Source organism: Balaenoptera borealis (assembly GCF_965194805.1).
Source record: "Balaenoptera borealis genome assembly, chromosome: 11".
NCBI lineage: Eukaryota > Metazoa > Chordata > Mammalia > Artiodactyla > Balaenopteridae > Balaenoptera > Balaenoptera borealis.
The window spans coordinates 35318-53692 of record NC_138868.1 but is presented as its reverse complement, the minus strand read 5'-3'; the positions used below and the strand labels follow the sequence as shown (position 1 = coordinate 53692).

Here is an 18375-nt window from a genome sequence, read left to right as displayed (position 1 = left end):
ATACTACCTTCCTAGTAGTGGCTTGCGAGGACTAAGTGTAAATATGATGCCTGTCCATAGAAAGCACTCCCGAAGTGTTAGTTACCATCGCCATCTCAACTGAAAAAAGGCGGGAGCGAGGGTAGAGAAATGCAGGTTCCTGGTTTGGTCTTGGGTACCAGAGGAGGGAGATCATCAGACTAGGAAAGCGGCCCCACCTTGCGTCCACCTCCACCTGGGCTGCCGGCGCCGGGAAAGAGAGCGCGAGGCTGTGGTAAGGGCTTGCGGGGGCGGGGCGAGGGTGCACCGAGAGGGGCGGGGCGCGCTGGAGGCGGGGAAAGAGAGCGCAAGGGTGTGGTAAGGACGCGCTGGGGCGGAGCAAGGGTGCACCGAGAGGGGCGGGGCGCGCTGGGGGGCGGGGAAAGAGAGCGCAAGGGTGTGGTAAGGACGCGCTGGGGCGGAGCAAGGGTGCACCGAGAGGGGCGGGGCGCGCTGGGGGGCGGGGAAAGAGAGCGCAAGGGTGTGGTAAGGACGCGCTGGGGCGGGGCGAGGGTGCCCCGAGAGGGGCGGGGCGCGCTGGAGGGGCGGGGAAAGAGCGCAAGGGTGTGGTAAGGGCTTGCGGGGGCGGGGCGAGGGTGCACCGAGAGGGGCGGGGCGCGCTGGAGGCGGGGAAAGAGAGCGCGAGGGTGTGATAAGGGCTTGCAGGGGAGGGACTTTCGGGTGCGGGGCGCGCTCGGGGGCGGAGCGCGCACGTGACCCCTGGGCACCTGACGCTGCAGGCTGCGGAGGAACATGGCGTTGTGGGCTTGTTCAGTTGTTCCCGCCCTCAGGCTTTGGGGCCTGGGAGGTGCGCGGCCCTGGACCCGCCGGCCTCGGTTTGTTCCGGGTGGCGGCGGCGGGGGTGGCGGGCGGGGCCCAGGGCGGAGACTGACCCCCTCAGGCGAGCGGGGGAGTCAGGCTTCCCTCTGCGTGGTCGGCGGGACGATTGGAGGACCTGAAAATGGCAAGTCCCTGCTCACGCGGCTCTGAAGGGTGTTCCGGAGACACCCATGGCATTGGTTTCTCGTTTCTTCCCGGGGTATTTTGGGCGTGTATAAGCAACATTACTTGTTTATTCTTGACATCCCGCCCCCTTTTTAGTTAGATTCTATTCTGTACCTGTCCTTTTTTACTTAACATGTCTTGGAGTTACTTCCATTCTAAACATAAATGTTTTCTGAGTCTTTTATACTAATCTATAGAATTCCATTATATGGATGTTTCATACTTTAACCAGTCTCTTGTTGAAATAGGTTCTAATCTTTAGTTATTACAGATAATGCTGTGTTGAATAACCTTGTTTGTACCTCACTTTTTGGATAAATTTCTAGTAGTGGAACTCTTGCGTCTACTTTTTATTGCCCCACATAAAGGTCGTGCAGTTAATACTCCCACCAGCGTATGTTCATACCCCTACACAGGTTCATACACAATAATTGCACATTTTGAGTCCTTCTCTAGGAACTGAACCTACAAGTGGAAAAATCTTAAGGCCCATAGTTGCTAATCAGAGTAGTTAGGAAACTAACTTAAATGCCCACTAATGGTCAAGTGTTTACGTAAATAACGGTACGTTCATTTAATGCCTTCTTACACAACTACCAAAAATATCGAAGAGTTTAATAAAGAAATACCAAGGAGGAGTCTTTCTTTCATCCAAGAAACTTTTAATTGGACTCATTATCTACCAGACTGTTCTAGATGCGAGGATGGAGCAGGGGTCAGACAAACTGTTGCCTCCATGGAGCTTATTCCAGTTTCAGAATCTGCAGGCAGTTGTGTGGGTGGGGCATGGCTAAATAGTGACCTGGTCTACCAGGTGCTGATCAGGAGACCGCCATCATTCAGTAAATCCGGCTCCCACTCCTCCCACCCCGCTGCCCCCGCCATCAAGCAGAAGGCTTGAGGGTGCCTGTGCGGAGCAGTCCGTTTGCATAGGCTGTCTACACGTTGGAATTTGTGCCTTTCCAGTTTGTATTTTAGGGCTCTTATAAGAAATTGTCCTTTGTTTCCCTTTCCTAGTTAGCATCCATGCATGCCCCTCAGAGTACCCCTACTCCCAGTAGATCTCATTCCATGTAGCATATACTTTAAGTCGTTCAGTATATTCTAGACATTTGGTAAAATTCTGCCATGTGTTTTTCAGTGACAGACGTTTTACTTATGTAGATGAGAAATACCCATCAAGTACCCTGAGTAATACCTTGCACCCAAGTAGGCACTCAACAATGGTAATGACTTCTACAACATGGGTATTTTTTCAACACCAGCAAGCAGCTCTCCACTTTTCCACAGACACCGACCGGGTGTCAAATTTAACTGAATTCTGGCTCTGTCAGCCTGGAGATAGCACCAGCTTCCACAGGTTAAGGGCTCAGTCCCACAAGACTGACACCACTTCAGCTGCCAATGCAGGTTCACCTGTCCTTCTGACGAACTGACTGCAAATCGGAGGTTCCCACGACCCCCTCCTCTGGCTGGATTCACTTGCTAGAGTGGCTCACAGAATTCAGGAAACCAGTTTACTTACTAGATCGTGGGTTTATTATAAGGGATATTAAAGGATATGAATGAACAGCCAGATGAAGAGACGTGTATATAGGGCGAGGTTTGGAAGGGTTCTCAATACAGGAGCTTCTGTCCCTGTGGAGTTCAGGGCCTGGCACCTGGAAGTTTTCTGGTTCACCGACCTGGCAGCTCTCTGAACCCCCTCCTTTTGGGTTTCCATGGAGGCTCCAACCCTCTAATTGTGGTCGGTTCCCCTGGCAACAATATCCCCATCCTTAGGGGATTTCCAATAGTCACCTCATTAACATAAACTCAGTGTAGGTGTAAGAGGCTTGTTATGAATAACAAGACACCCATTTCACCTTCACGGCTCTGAAGTGATTTTAGGAACTGAGGCCAAAAGACCAAATATTGTAACAAAAGATGCTCCCATTGCTCTTAGGAAATTCAGAGGGTTCTGGGACAGAGACCAAAATATATATTTATTATAACTCACAGTATCGCAACTTCCCTCTCATTCCTTTTGTATTTCTCATAATAATTTGCATTTAGGAGGAGCTCAGTAAATGTTTGGGTGAGGACCTTAGGTGAATAGATGTTGTTGATGCTGTGTGCAGGGGGGCATTTAATAGCTGTAGTTGGAACCAGAACCTTCTCTTTCCTTCCTAACCATCTGACTGGTTTTCATTGGAAAACCCCCTTTGGAGATTTCATTGACTTGCACTCAGAAGAGCTGCCTTGACAGGTGCTTTTATGCAAGTCTTTGATGCAGCAGAACTTTCTTCAGAATCTAGGGGCATCTCTGCAAGAGCCTGGGGAGGAGTGGGGAAGCATTGTTTTCCCTGCTGCATGTATTTCCTGTACTTGCTGCTGGGAGGTTTACAGCTATGGATTTTTTTCAGAAGACAGTAGGAATCGTCTCTGGCTCCCTTGCTTTTAGCTTCAGCAGCTGAGGCTCAGGGTGCTTGAGTGACTTGATGAGACAGGCGGTGGGCTAGGGCTCTGACGCTCCTTTTGGTGCCCTCGGCCCTGTCTTCCCTCGCCACGTTCGTCTTTCTCATTACACACCTTTCTGAGGTCTGTTCTTTGGAAAAGCAAGATGATGCTTTGTGTGTCCGGAGAGGCACCACAAATGGACTGAGTGACCAGCAAGCCCCTGGGTGGCGCTGTCATTTACCCCAGAGCGGAGCGTGGGAGTGCAGGAAGGGGAGGGGTGACAGGCACCCGAAAGCGAGGAGGGGGAGCCAGTACTGTCACCTTTCAGGGGCGGGCGGAGTGACTTCTCACTGGGTTCAGCAGTGGCTTCGTGAAGGAGGTGGCCTTGACTCTGGGAGACTGTGGACGTGCTGAGGTGGAAAAAGGCCTTTTCAGGCAAAGGAGCTGGGTTTAGGGTGTACACAAGAACCAGGAAAGGAGGGGTCTGTGAGAGGGGGTAGCGGGGTTGAGGCCATCACTGGGGCGGGGTGTGTTGTGCTAAGATGTTAGGGCGCTCTGGGGGGCAGAGGGCGTCCGGGAAAGCCTCACCAGCAGTGTGTAAGCAGGTGGGTCTGTGCAGATTTTGCAGGAACAAGAGAAAAACCAAAGACAGAGCAAACAAGGGAGTGAGTTGGGGTCACACTCCTGGAAGATAAGCTCTGGATTGTCCTGACCTGTATCTAAAGATGTACTTTTAGGGTGCATATTTCTTGCTTGTATCACAAATGAGTAAAAGAAATACTCTGTGTCCTGTTTTTATGTCTGTATTCACTTTAGATTTATCAATCATTTGGGGAGGGTTGTCATTTCAGTTTGTTTAATCTCTTTTCCTGTCAGGGTGGAGGGGTCTACACCGAGGGCGATGTCCTGGAGGTGGGTCATCAGGCCCTCCTCCTGGAGGACGGGTGTGGTAGCTGCCAGCCCTTGGGGTGTGAGGAAGGTGCCCTGTGTGGTGGGGCTGGCCGTCTTGAACTCTGGGCGAGCTGCCAGAATGATACCAGGAGGTGATGAAGTTGTACAGCTCAGGCAGCTGCCAGATGAGGGCCCCGAGAGCAGATCAGTAAACCCAGAAGGCCTTCAGGCCCACACTCGGCTCTAGCCTGCGCGCCCCCAGTGGCTGCCGACTTGCTTCAGTGGGACGTTTTTCAGGTGCCGCTCCAGGCTCTATGCTGGCTGTGTTGCCCTTGTCTTCTTCCTGGTGCTTTCCTGCGTTTGGAGTCACTTACCGAGTCCTGATGCCTCTCCGAAGCCTGTGATTTGTTTATTGTGTGTCTTGCTCTCTTTTCTTGTGGAAGACCATCTCATACTCCTAACAGTTAAACTTGTTGTGAGTGTCTCAGCTCCTGGTTTCTGGAGATGACCTGAGAAGCCTTCTAGAGTTTTGCAGGGAGACCCCCGAGGTCCAGTCTGCCCACTGCCTTGCCTGGGTTATGTGATTTGTCTGGGGGCCATGTAACATGAACAGCCGCGAACGTTGAAGTCTCTGCAGCAGTTTGAATCCCTCACTGTGAGGATATGAATGTTCGTTTTTGGAATGGTCTCTTGAACCCACTTATCATCCTGGTAATATTTGGTGTAAAGTCGGAGACGTTTAACTTTCTTTAAATGTCACTGAGTATTTGTCACATCCCAGGTATGTTAGGGCGTATGGCTCTGCAGAGAGTGTCCCCCAAGACCCCGGCTCCAGCTTGAGCCTTCAGCACTAGCCTTCGATAACAGGAACTGTGAAATGATACTTTCCTTATTTGCACAGTTCCCGCTAACCTGAAATACGTCTTGATTTCTGAGTTTGTATTTTATCCATGATAAGAAAGGTGGTGGTTCGGGGGCAGCAGGGAAGTGTGTGGTCATTCTCAGTGGTGGGGCTGTGGGAGGGGAGACACTGCTTGCTAGCATGGACTGGGTTCTCATCGGTTACCTGGCTGCTCTCCTTTTCCTGTCAGTATTGCAGGTGCAGGAAGGCCCATATCTTTTTCTGCCGGTGCCTCAAGTGTCTCTGGAAGTGGAGGCCACAGTCCGAAGTTCCTCCTGCAGGACGTTGCCGAGCTGATTAAAACCGGAGCCTGCCAGAGGGTGGTGGTCATGGTGGGGGCCGGCATCAGCACAGCCAGCGGCGTCCCGGACTTCAGGTGCCCGTGCAGTCCCCGTGCCCCTCCCTGGCTGCTTGGGGCTCACTCCACTTCCTGGCTCTCTCCTGAAGGGCTCAGAGCCTCTTGCTTCTCTCTGCAGATCTCCGGGCACCGGCTACTACAGCAGCCTCCAGCAGTACAAGATCCCCTACCCCGAGGCCATTTTTGAGCTCTCATTTTTCTTTCGCGATCCCAAGCCGTTTTTCACTTTTGCCAAGGAGCTGTACCCTGGGAACTATAGGCCTAATGCCACTCACTACTTCCTGCGACTGCTCCATGACAAGGGGCTGCTTCTGCGGCTGTACACACAGAACATCGACGGGCTTGAGAGAGGTGAGACCTCCGTCCTGTCTCACATCTTCTCGCTCTTGCAGGGAAGGCTCACGTGCCTGTTTCTAGGTAGGGCTGAGGCCTAGTGCTTATTCCCCATCCTTGTGACTGATTTTGAGCCAAAGAGTTTTGCCTTTGTCCCCCCAAAAAACTGTCCTCTGTGTGTTTAAGTATCACTGTTGGGACCTCATTGTGGACCCATTTTCCGGGCTGTGAGTTTGGGATAGAACTAAAGTTGACATTGGGAGCTTCTGATCCGATGATTTCTTTTCTCTTTATATGTATATATTTTCAAATGTTGATTTATTTATTTATTTGGCTGCATCAGGTCTTAGTTGCGGCACGCAGGATCTTTGTTGCGGTGCGTGGGCTTCTCTCTAGTTGTGGCGCACGGGCTCCAGAGCACGTGGCCTCAGTAGTTGCGCTACACAGGCTCTCTAGTCGTGGCACGTGGGCTTAGTTGCCCCGCGGCATGTGGGATATTCGGTCCCCGACCAGGGATCAAACAACCCACATCCTCTGCATTGGAAGGCGGATTCTTAACCACTGGACCACAAGTGAAGTCCCCTGATGATTTCTTTTTTAAAGTTTTCATTACGGGATTTTCTGAGCACACAAAAGTGAAGAGAAGAATGTAATGAATCCTCATGTTCTCGTCACCTCGTCCTGGCTGGTCCTGTTTAATCTGTGTCCTACCCCCACCTTCTCTCTCACCCCCAGCTATTATGAAGCAGATCCCTCTCGTCATAAATTTAATACATAAATCCAGCAATGGATATCTTCAGAAGAGAAAGACTTCTAAAACACAACCATGATATCATTATCACACAAAGAAATCACTAATAATTCCTTAAGATCATCAAACTCAGTGTGTGGTGATTTCTTGACTGTCTCGGTGGTGGCCATAACCAGTGATTCATGGGTCATACTGTCATACTGACCTCTGGCCGTGCACCCTAGAGAAGCAGTTGCTGGGGCCTCTTCTTACGTGCAGTGACGCTGACAGGCAGCTCTCAGCAAGCCAGCGGCAGCTCAGCCAGGCTGTGGATGGGTTGTGATTTGAAAAATGGAGTTCTCTCGACTCCAGGAAAATGTTTCTTTGCTAGAAGGACTCTACAGCTTGGAACCACATAGGCAGCAGCGAATACCCCGTGGGGACAATCTCTCTCCTGGAGTTGCAGCAGGGCGGGCCTTGTGGGAAGGCGGGAGTGTGTGGCTGTGAGCCTCGGCGTATGTACAGTGAGGACAGTGGGAAACCACTGCAGCTAGGACCAGGTCTGTGTACCCACAGCCTTCCAAAGCTGGTGGTGATAACAAAAACTTCATGATAAGTTACCTTTTGTCTGTTTTTCTACAGGTTTTTGGACATGTATTTATAGTGTTTTCTCACTTTTACTCGGTGTGTGTAGCATAGAAAATGTCTTTCTTAGTATTGGGTGTAATTTTATCTGGACTTAATCAAATGTTTTTTCCACTGTGTTTTCACAGGCTTTGTTTTACCTGTGATTCGGCTCCATGTTGGAGCCTCACCCCTGAGCTTATTCTGATCAGTGGGGTGTCGTTTGTAGGTGACAGAGGCGGGGACATCGGGCTTTCAAGTCACACCAAGGGCTGTGACTCCTGGAGGGCCTGCTGAGCCCAGAGGTTACACTAAGGGGCTTGCGCCCAAGCTGGGGGCAGCAGCACTTAGCTTTGGTTTGAATTTCAGCGTCTGGCATCCCTGCCTCAAAGCTCGTTGAAGCTCACGGATCCTTTGCCTCTGCCACCTGCACCGTCTGCCGAAGACCCTTCCCAGGGGAGGACTTTTGGGTGAGTTGTCACACTGACAGTTCTGTCCCTTCTGCCTTTCTCACTGGGAGTAAGCTGGAGAAGTGGTGTTTCATAAGCATCATGTCGGTAGGACAACAGAACAGTAATACTATGAAAATGTTTTCATTTTTAAATTAGAAAAGTAATATGTACTTGTAAAAAATTAAGGCAATACGAACAACAAGGATTTACTGTAGCATAGGGAACGTACATTCAATAGCTTTAATAACCTATAAGGGAAAAGAATAAAAAAAGAATATGTATACATACATATATATATACATGTATAACCGAATCACTTTGCTGTACACCTGAAACTAACACAATATTGTAAACCAACTGTACTTCAATTTTTTAAAAATGTGCAAGTCCTAACTCCCAGTACCTGTAAATATAAACTTATTGGGCCATAGGATCTTTGCAGATTTAAAAAAAAAATAAGGCAATAGAGAAATATGTAGGGAAAAATGAATCTGCCTTCATCCAGTTCCTGTAGCCCGCTTTTAACAGTTTGGTGTATGATGTTCCAGGCCTTAAAAAAAGAAAAATATGTATATACAAACATACATGCACATTTCTGGGTACTTACACCCACACACAGTTACAATTTTTTTTCATTAATGGGATCATTAAGATTAATATTGTGCAACATGCTTTGTCACTGAGCAAAATTTCATGGATATTTTGTGTCAATAACTACAGCTCTACTTACTGTTTTTAGTAACTATAGAGCATTCCATTTAGCAATTCACCTGTTGTGGGATATTTTATGATGTTTGTGATTTTTTACTATTAAAAATAATACAGTAACGATACCCATGTTTACACCTCTGTGTACTTCTGGGAATATGTGGGAATAGAATGGTTTTTTTTAAAAAAATTTTATTGAAGTATAGTTCCTTTACAATGTTGTGTTTAATTTCTGCTGTACAGCAGAGTGACCAGTTATACATATATATATTCTTTTTCATATTCTTTTCCATTATGGTTTATCACAGGATATTGAATATAGTTCCCTGTGCCATACTGTAGGCCCTTGTAGTTTATCCATCCTATATATAATAGTTTGCATTTGCTAATCCCACACTCCCAATCCATCCCTCCCACACCTCCCTAACCCTTGGCAACCACAAGTCTGTTCTCTATGTCTGTGAGTCTGTTTCTGTTTCGTAGATATGTTCATTTGTGTGGTATTTTAGATTCCACGTATAAGTGATATCCTATGATATTTGTCTTTCTCTTTCTGACTTACTTTGCTTAGTATGATCATCTCTAGGTCTATCCATGTGGCTGCAAATGGCATTATTTCAGTCTTTTAAATGGCTGAGTAACATTCCATTGTATATATCTATATACACCACATCTTCTTTATCCTAGAATGGGTTTTTTTTAAACATTTTTATTTTATTTTATTTATTTATTTTAAAAAATTATTTATTTATTTATTTATTTGGCTGCGTCGGGTCTTAGCTGTGGCATGCGGGCTCTTTATTGTGGCATGGGAGCGTCTCTCTAGTTGTGGTGTGTGGGCTCTAGAGTGCGCGGGCTCAGTAGTTGTGGCACGCAGGCATGTGGGATCTTAGTTCCCCAAACAGGGATCAAACCCACATCCCCTGCATTGGAAGGTGGATTGTTTTTGGTGGGGGCATATAGTTGTTTTACAATGTTGTGTTAGTTTCTACTGTACAGCAAAGTGGAGTTCCCTGTGCTATACAGCAGGTTCTCGTTAGTTATCTATTTTATCCACATCAGTGTATACATGTCAATCCCAGTCTCCCAATTCATCCCACCACCACCACCACCTCTGCCTTGGTGTCCATACGTTTGTTCTCTACGTCTGTGTCTCTATTTCTGCCTTGCAAACTGGTTCATCTGTACCATTTTTCTAGGTTCCACATATATGCGTTAACATATGATATTTGTTTTTCTTTTTCTGACTTACTTCACTCTGTATGACAGTCTCTAAGTCCTTCCACATCTCTACAAATGACCCAATTTCGTTCCTTTTTACGGCTGAGTAATATTGCATTGTATATATGTACCACATCTTCTTTATCCATTTGTCTGTTGATGGACATTTAGGTTGCTTCCATGTCCTGGCTATTGTAAATAGTGCTGCAGTGAACATTGGGGTACACATATTTTTTTGAATTATGGTTTTCTCTGGGTATATGCCCAGTAGTGGGATTGCTGGGTCATATGGTAGTTCTATTTTTAGTTTTTTAAGGAACCTCCATACTGTTCTCCATAGTGGCTGTATCAATTTACATTCCCACCAACAGTGCAAGAGGGTTCCCTTTTCTCCACACCTTCTCCATCATTTATTGTTTGTAGATTTTTTGATGATGGCTATTCTGACTGGTGTGAGGTGATACCTCCTTGTAGTTTTGATTTGCGTTTCTCTCATAATTAGTGATGTTGTGCATCTTTTCATGTGCCTCTTGGCCATCTGTATGTCTTCTTTGGAGAAATATATATTTAGGTCAGGTCTTCCGCCCATTTTTGGATTGGGTTGTTTGTTTTTTTGATATTGAGTTGCATGAGCTCTTTGTATATTTTGGAGATTAATCCTTTGTCTGTTGATTTGTTTGCAAATATTCTCTCCCATTCTGAGGCTTGTCTTTTCGTCTTGTTTATGGTTTCCTTTGCTGTGCAAAAGCTTTTAAGTTTCATTAGGTCCCATTTGTTTATTTTTGTTTTTGTTTCCATTATTCTAGGAGGTGGGTCAAAAAAGATCTTGCTGTGATTTATGTCAAAGAGTGTTCTGCCTATGTTTTCCGCTAAGAGTTTTATAGTGTCCAGTCTTACATTTAGGTCTTTAATCCATTTTGAGTTTATTTTTGTGTATGGTGTTAGGGAGTGTTCTAATTTCATTCTTTTACATGTAGCTGTCCAGTTTTCCCAGCACTACTTATTGAAGAGACTGTCTTTTCTCCGTTGTATATTCTTGTAGAAGGTGGATTCTTAACCACTGGACCACTGGGGAAGTCCCTAGAATGGGTTTTTTTTTTTTTTTAATTTATTTATGGCTGTGTTGGGTCTTCGCCTCTGTGCGAGGGCTCTCTCCAGCCACGGCAAGCGGGGGCCACTCTTCATTGTGGTGCGCGGGCCTCTCATTATCGCGGCCTCCCTTGTTGCGGAGCACAGGCTCCAGACGCGCAGGCTCAGTAATTGTGGCTCACGGGCCTAGTTGCTCTGCGGCATGTGGGATCCTCCCAGACCAGGGCTCGAACCCGTGTCCCCTGCATTGGCAGGCAGACTCTCAACCACTGCGCCACCAGGGAAGCCCTAGAATGGGTTTTTTAAAGTAGAGTAAGATAGAGTGGAAAATCTTAAATAAAGATGAAATTCTGAAATATCGACGTGGCAGAGGATCCTGTCTTTTATTTTTTATTGAGGTGAAATTCACATAACATAAAATTAACCATTTTAAAGTGTACAGTTTATTGGTATTTAGTACATTCACTGTGTTGTGCAACTGCCACCTCTATCTAATTCCAAAATATTTTCGTCACCCCAAAGGAAAACCCTGTATCCACTAATCAGTCAACCCTATTCCCTTCCTGCCCCCAACCCTTAGCAACCACTGATTTTAAAAAAAATTCTATTGGAGTGTAGTTGATTTACAGTGTTGTGTTAGTTTCAGGTGTACAGCAAAGTGATTCAGTTATACATATATTCATTCTTTTTCAGATTCTTTTCCCATATAGGTTATTACAGAATATTGAGTAGAGTTCCCTGTGCTATACAGTAGGTCCTTGTTGGTATATAGTAGTGTGTATATGTTAATCCCAGGCTCCTAATTTATCCCTCCCTACCATGTTTCCCCTTTGGTAACCATAAGTTTGTTTTTGAAATCTGTGAGTCTGTTTCTGTTTTGTAAATAAGTTCGTTTGTATCATTAAAAAAAAATTAGATTCCACATATGAGTGATATCATATATATGTCTTTCTCTGTCTGACTTCCTTCACTTAGTATGGTAATCTCTAGGTCCATCCATGTTGCTGCAAATGGCATTATTTTGTTATTTTTTATGGCTGAGTAATATTCCATTGTGTATATGTACCACATCTTCTTTATCCATTCCCCTGCTGATGGACATTTAGGTTGGCAATCACGGATCTTTTTGTTGTCTCCATAGTTTTGCCCTTTCCAGAATGTCACAGAGCTGGAATCATACAATATGCAGCCTTTTCTCACTGGCTTCTTTCACTTAACATTATGTATTTAAGGTTCCTCCATGTCTTTTCATGGCCTGATAAGCACTGTTTTTTTTTTTTTTTTTTTAGGCTAATATTCCATTTGCTGGATGTAACACAGTTTGTTTATCCATTCACCTACTAAAGGATATCTTGATTGCTTCCAAGTTTTGGCAATTATGAATAAAGTTGCTATAAACATCCATGTGCAGGTTTTTATGTGGACATAAGTTCTCAGTTCCTTTGGGTAAATACCAAGGAGCGTGATTACTGAATCCTATGGTAAGACTATGTTTAGTTTGTTCTTCCAGAGTGGCTGCCCCCTTTTGCATTCCCAGCAGCAGTGAATGTGAGTTCCTGTTGCTCCACATCCTCATAAGCACTTGGTGTTGTCAGTGTTCTGATTTTGGCCGTTCTTAATAGGTGTGGAGTGGAATATCATTGTTTAATTTGCAATTTCCTAGTGACATATGATGTTGAACTTGTTTCATATGCTCATTTACCATCTGTATATCTTCTTTGGTGAGGTCTTGGGCTCATTTTTTAACTGGGTTGCCCATTTTCTTATCGTTGAATTTTAAGAATTCTTTGTGCATTTTGGATAACCCTTCTTTATGAGATGTGTCTTTTGCATATTTTCTCCCAGTCTGTGACTTGTCATCTCATCCTCTTGACATTGTCTTTCACAGGGGAGAAGTTTTTAATTTTAATGAAGCCTGACTTACCATATTTATCTTTCATCGATCATCTTTTTCCAGATTGTGTTGGCTATTCTGAGTCTTTTGCTTTCCATATCAACTTTAGAATCAGTCTGTTGCTATCTATTCTCTGCATATTTTAAAAAACTTTTCTCTTTGGAGTTTTGCACTTTACTATGGTATGTCTCCATATGGATTTCCTTTTATTTATTCTGCTTAAAAATTGTAGAGCTTTCTGAATCTGAGGTTTGATATCTTTCATTTTTGCTGAAAAATCCTCAGTCATGATCCCTTCAGACAGTGACTGCCCCACCGTGTCCTGTCCTCTCTCTGTGGACCTTGGGTTGAACATCGCTGAGACTGGTTCACACTGTCCGCAGCCCTTGGCGGCTCTTCTCTGCATCCCATCTTGCTCCTCTTTGTGCTGCATTCTGAGTTTTTCTCCTGATCTACTTTCCAGTTTATCGATATTCTATTCTGTCATAGAGGATAAAGCCCTTCCACTGAGCTTTAATTTTCGATACTCTACTTTTTATTACTGGAAGTTCTATCTGGTTCTTTTTCAAATCCACGACATTATTTTGTATAGCTTTCTATCTCCAATAGATATTTCAAGCCTGTCTTTTAAAAAATTTACACATACTAGAGTTTTTAATCTGTATCTGCTAATATCTGAAGTCCTTGACTAGTCCATTTCTTTTGTCTGTTGTTTCTGCTGGTCCTTACTGGGTTCAGCCTGCAAAAACAAATCCCAGTAGCTGTAAAGGTTTATCTTAGAAGCCAGGTGTCTTTTTCCTTAGTTTCCTCCTCTAATGTCTAGCCCAAGCATGAATCCAAGTGTAGCAGGATATAATAATAGCTTACATCTGCTTCACCTTGGCCTGCAAGGAGGAGGTCTGTGGAAAATGTTGTGACTCATAACTCCAGCCAGTGAGTTGAAGCCGACCTGAATGTCTTCAGGGCTAAGGTGATGATGTCAGGATCACTTCAGCTAAAATCAGGGACAAATTTATACCGTCATTTTCATTGAATAATGCCTGTTGTAGGCCAAATGCCTACAGAGTACTTCTGAGGACTATATAATCAGTACAGTTGACCTTTGAACACGGGTTTGAACTGTGTGGGTCCACTCATATGTGGATTTTTTTTCAATAAATGTGTACTCCAGGACTACTTGATCCGTGGTTGGTTGAATCACAGATGCGGAACCACAGATACCGAGGAACCATCTGTACACAGGGCTGACTCTAAGTTCTGTATAGATTTTCAGTTGTGCGGAGGGTTGGTGTCCCTGACCCCTGTGTTCCAAGGTCAGCTGTGTTTCCTCAGCACCTGCATATCTCTGCACCCCAGGTGCAGAGCGTAGTGTTCAATGTGTTGGATATCGTATGGTGTCCAGGATCTGCTTTCAAATACTGCAACCTCCCCAAATTCTGGGGTGCTATATGAAACTGGCGGAGTGTCAATAATTGCTGAAGCTGGGTTCATTATATACAGGGGGCTTCACTGTACTACTGTCTCAGCTGTGGAATGTTTGACAGTTTCTCAATAAGAAGTTGTTTTTGCCTTTTCCTTTTGAAGTGTGTTGTGACAGCTTCCTTGGGCCCACTTTCTCTCTGTGTCACCCCAGGCCGACGTGATGGTGGACAGGGTCCCACGCTGCCCGGTCTGCACTGGCGTCGTGAAGCCCGACATCGTGTTCTTTGGGGAGATGCTGCCCCACAGGTTCCTGCTGCATCTGGCTGACTTCCCCACGGCAGACCTGCTGCTCATCCTTGGGACCTCTCTGGAGGTTTGTCAGCAGGCCTTGTGGTGCACAGACGTGGGGAGGAGGCTGGCGGGACGAGGCAGAGGAGGTGGGGCTGGTGGGACAGACACTCTGGGGCCACACCTTTGGAAAATGGGTGGATTCAGCATGCGAGGAGGCAGAGGTGTTCCAGACCTAGCGTGGGGAGCAGGGAAACGCTCAGTGTTGGGGTGTCCAGAGTGCAAGCGGGCACGATGCGCAAGGGGAGGTGTCCAGAGTGCAGGCGGGCACGATGCGCAAGGGGAGGTGTCCAGAGTGCAGGCGGGCACGATGCGCAAGGGGAGGTGTGCAGAGTGCAGGCGGGCACGGTGCGCAAGGGGAGGTGTGCAGAGGGCAGGCGGGCACGGTGCGCAAGGGGAGGTGTGCAGAGGGCAGGCGGGCACGGTGCGCAAGGGGAGGTGTCCAGAGTGCACGCGGGCATGGTGCGCAAGGGGAGGTGTGCAGAGGGCAGGCGGGCACGGTGCACAAGGGGAGGTGTCCAGAGTGCACGTGGGCACGATGCGCAAGGGGAGGTGTCCAGAGGGCAGGCGGGCACGATGAGCAAGGGGAAGGCGTGTGGGAGACGTGAGGCGGGAGCAGGTCTCCCAGGTCGTATCACCGAGACCGACCTTGTGTAGAAGCAGTGAAACCAGGGATGTAGCTGGTCGTCCTCGGGGTCAGAGAGACCTGGGGACGGGCTGAAGTGAGCAGATGTCCAGGAGGCTGAGCAGTCAGACTGCGGGGCCGCGAGAGGCGGCAGGGAGGGAACGGCTGGACTCGGGGGCTGGCGTCACTTTGCGGACCGAAGAGAGAGGCGTCTGCCTCTTTGTGGGGTCAGGGCCTTTGCTGGGGAGGAGGAATCTGGATCAGGGATGCGGAGTTCAGTCCTGCACACGTGTGGTTGAGGTGCCTGGGAGATGTGTCTGGATTTGCAGCTCAGGAGACTTCTAAAGGACGTGATGAGACCCTGAAATGGGCTGTGCCTGATTGGATGCAGGCACCAAGGGGAAGCGGGGCCAGAAAGACCTGTGCCTGGGGCCCCAGCCAGTCAGGGGCCCAGAGCTGTGTGTTTTTTCAGTGAACCTGCCTGCTGTGTGCCAGGCCCTGCTGCAGTGTGTGTGTGAGGAACCCCTCAGTGGTGGTCCCTCTGTGAGGCGCCGGGCCCTTGCTCTCAGGGAGCGAGACCAGATAGACGAGCTGTCATGTCACTGGTGAGTGTGGATGAGGAGGGCAGGGAAGATGGTGTGCGTGAACTTTAGCAGGGAGGCCCACAGGATCCAGGAGATGTCGGAAGAGAAAGGGGGCGTGGATGAGAGGGAGGCTGGGGTCGGGGGGAACAAGGGCATCGAAACCCAGCGGTGGGAGCGCTACTGAAGAAATGACACGGATGCTGGGTTTTCTCCGTATCCGAGGTCTCACTGTCAGTCTGTGCTGTCCCTCCAGGGCTGCAGGGGCTGTGGCAGAGCGGTCCTGAGGGCTGGGGAGGGCGGGCGCTGCGCTCCTCACGTTTGGGCAATTTTTCAGGTGGAACCTTTTGCCAGCTTGTCTGAGGCCGTGCGGAGCTCGGTTCCCCGATTGCTCATCAACCGGGACTTGGTGGGGTCCTTGGCTAGGCATCCTCGGGGCAGGGATGTGGTCCAGCTGGGGGACGTGGTTCACGGTGTGACGAGGCTGGTGGAGCTTCTGGGCTGGACGGAGGAGATGCGGGACCTCATCCAGCGGGAAACTGGAAAGGTAGGGGCCGCTGAGAGTCACGGGAGGGGCCATCTCTTCTGCTCTGGGGTCTGGTCAACCTGGAGTGGCGCCCTCTTTGGCTAAAACAGTAACAGTAATAGGTAATATTGCTGTTAATCCTGTACCAGGCACTGTTTGGCGCCACCTGTGTGCTTATGAATCGGGTGCTGTGATTCTTAATACCTCTGTTTAGAGATGAAGAAACTGATGCTTCATGCCTGCTGAGGGGCAGAGTGGAGATGAGGGTCCAGGCAGACAGGGCTGTCGTTCTGCAGTCGTCACACTTCAGCTGTCTTCGTACCCTAAACTAAAGGAGACTCCAGGATAAGATGTGATTCTGAAGTTCTCTGAACCTGTGTGGGATGATGCTTTTAGGAGATAATCAGCGTGAGAGGAGTTGACGTATCATCTGCTGAGTGTAGAAAGTCAGAGAGCCTTGCTCTCTCTAGATGTCAAGCCTCCTATAAACAAGTGAAGTTACAGAAAATGCAGTTTCCCACGAGAATCAGTTAGCATGTGTAGCCTTGATGTGAGGGGTTATTTTCTACAGGGGGCAGCATTAAGCATTTGAAGTCCAGCTGTCTCAGAGGATTATTTATGATTACAGCCAGGTATAACACTGCTGAAAGTGGACTTCACCAGAATGCTGTAATTTATGTTCTTGCTGTCTTGGGAAACCTCTCCACCCTTTGGCCGTGACTGCTTCAGGACTCAGGGCCATGAGTCAGCCCTTTCCTCTCACCTCCACTGGCAAAAGCCCCCAGCCTCTGGCTACAGACTGATTTCTTACCAATCTGAACCAAAGCAAGAAGAATATGAGGCTTTTTAAAGATATAAGACTTTGCAGTTATATTGTTTTCATGATATTAGACATCATTGCCTTTGAATCCAGAGTTTGGCTCTTAGGGATAAGATGTAGGACGGTGCTGTTTCTCATCTCATTGTATGGAGGAAATAAAGACCGTCAAATGTTACAGTCACGTTGCTGGGTCACTTAGTGGAAGCAGAGTCTGGCTAACACGGATGCTTACACTTTACACCTCGAGAGGAACCGTAGCCCATGCCTTGCTCACGGGGGAGCAGAGATCTTGGTCAGATCCGCCTGGCAGCTTACACAGGAGCCTTTCTGTGGCTGACTTCCTGCTTCCATATAACAGCAAGACAAAGTCAAGTAGCCTCTGTGGACTTTTGGAATTATAGTCCTATAGGATTTGACCTGTGCTATTTTCTAGTTCCACAGAAATTTGTGTAAAGTTATGATTTTAGGGGTTTACTTATTTTAAAAGAGTTGCTGTCCAAGAATAAACACTAAGGGATGAGCCGAAGTCTGGGTTGGATTACTCTCCCAAGCAGTGAGTGTACTTGAGTACATCTGGACTGGTCACTTGAGCGAGGCCCTCCATTTAGCCACCCAGTTTTGCCCAGCCCTGCTGGCGTCGTCTTAACTTGGCTGAACAGCAGCATTTGCAGACAGAAAAGCTTCCGTTTTAGGAAATAATTCAATTCCAGGCCCTGAGATGTGCCCAGGTATGTTTTCAGATAACCAGTTTCCTCTCTCCTTTGTGTTCCAGACTGATGGTTGGGACAAATTAGGAGAGTGAGGGCTGCTCCTCACACCAGAAATGGCTATATGGGAGTCACTGCCCATTTCTGATGAGCCCTCTGCCTGAAGAACAGCTCAGGCACGTTTACAAATTTTGGCTGAACCAGGACATGCGACCTGAGGCTGCCCCTGGAGTGTTTTCCCAGGTCATGAGAGTCTGTGCACTCAGGGCCACCCCAGCCACAGATGTGCAGGAGCTGCCTGGCCTGACTTTTTGCTGAAGCTCTTAATGCCACAAGCGTTCTTCTGATGGTGAACCTCTTGAACTCAGACAACCTGGAACCCAAGACTGGACTCCATCTGAAGGCCAGGTTCAGCATCTGTCCACTTGGGTCGAGCAGCCCCAGTCACACCCCAAGTGTGGGCCTGGGTCCCAGGTAATGCACTAGGGTTTTCTAGCATGTTGGCCTCTTTAGTAGGTTTATTTTGAGAGATTGTCCTTCATTTCTGGCATGAAGTAAACTGTAATAGAGAAACTGGGCATCCCTTCATTTTTGTCTCCTAAAAGGGAAGATGAACATGGAAAGGGGAGCTTGGGAGTCTGTAGGTGTCTTTCCTCTACTGAAACCACCCGAGGACTGAGAAC

General features: G+C 47.5%; 1 protein-coding gene across 9 annotated transcripts; it reads left to right on the top strand.

The window, feature by feature from the left end:
* Nucleotides 1-709: 709 nt before the first annotated feature.
* Nucleotides 710-18265, top strand: SIRT3 (sirtuin 3). 9 transcript variants are annotated; one of them, XM_082341704.1, is made up of 7 exons: nucleotides 710-854; nucleotides 5445-5630; nucleotides 5731-5963; nucleotides 7669-7769; nucleotides 14297-14458; nucleotides 15977-16186; nucleotides 17758-18265. In XM_082341704.1, the coding sequence occupies exons 1-7, from the start codon at nucleotides 772-774 to the stop codon at nucleotides 17785-17787; spliced, it is 1005 nt and encodes a 334-aa protein (XP_082197830.1). In that variant the 5' UTR covers nucleotides 710-771; the 3' UTR covers nucleotides 17788-18265. The 9 variants fall into 9 exon arrangements, with proteins under 9 accessions (XP_082197830.1, XP_082197828.1, XP_082197829.1 ...); XM_082341702.1 differs by having other exon boundaries at nucleotides 5731-6029; XM_082341703.1 differs by lacking the exon at nucleotides 17758-18265 and adding an exon at nucleotides 16380-17751 and having other exon boundaries at nucleotides 5731-6029.
* The last annotated feature ends 110 nt before the right edge of the window (nucleotides 18266-18375 follow it).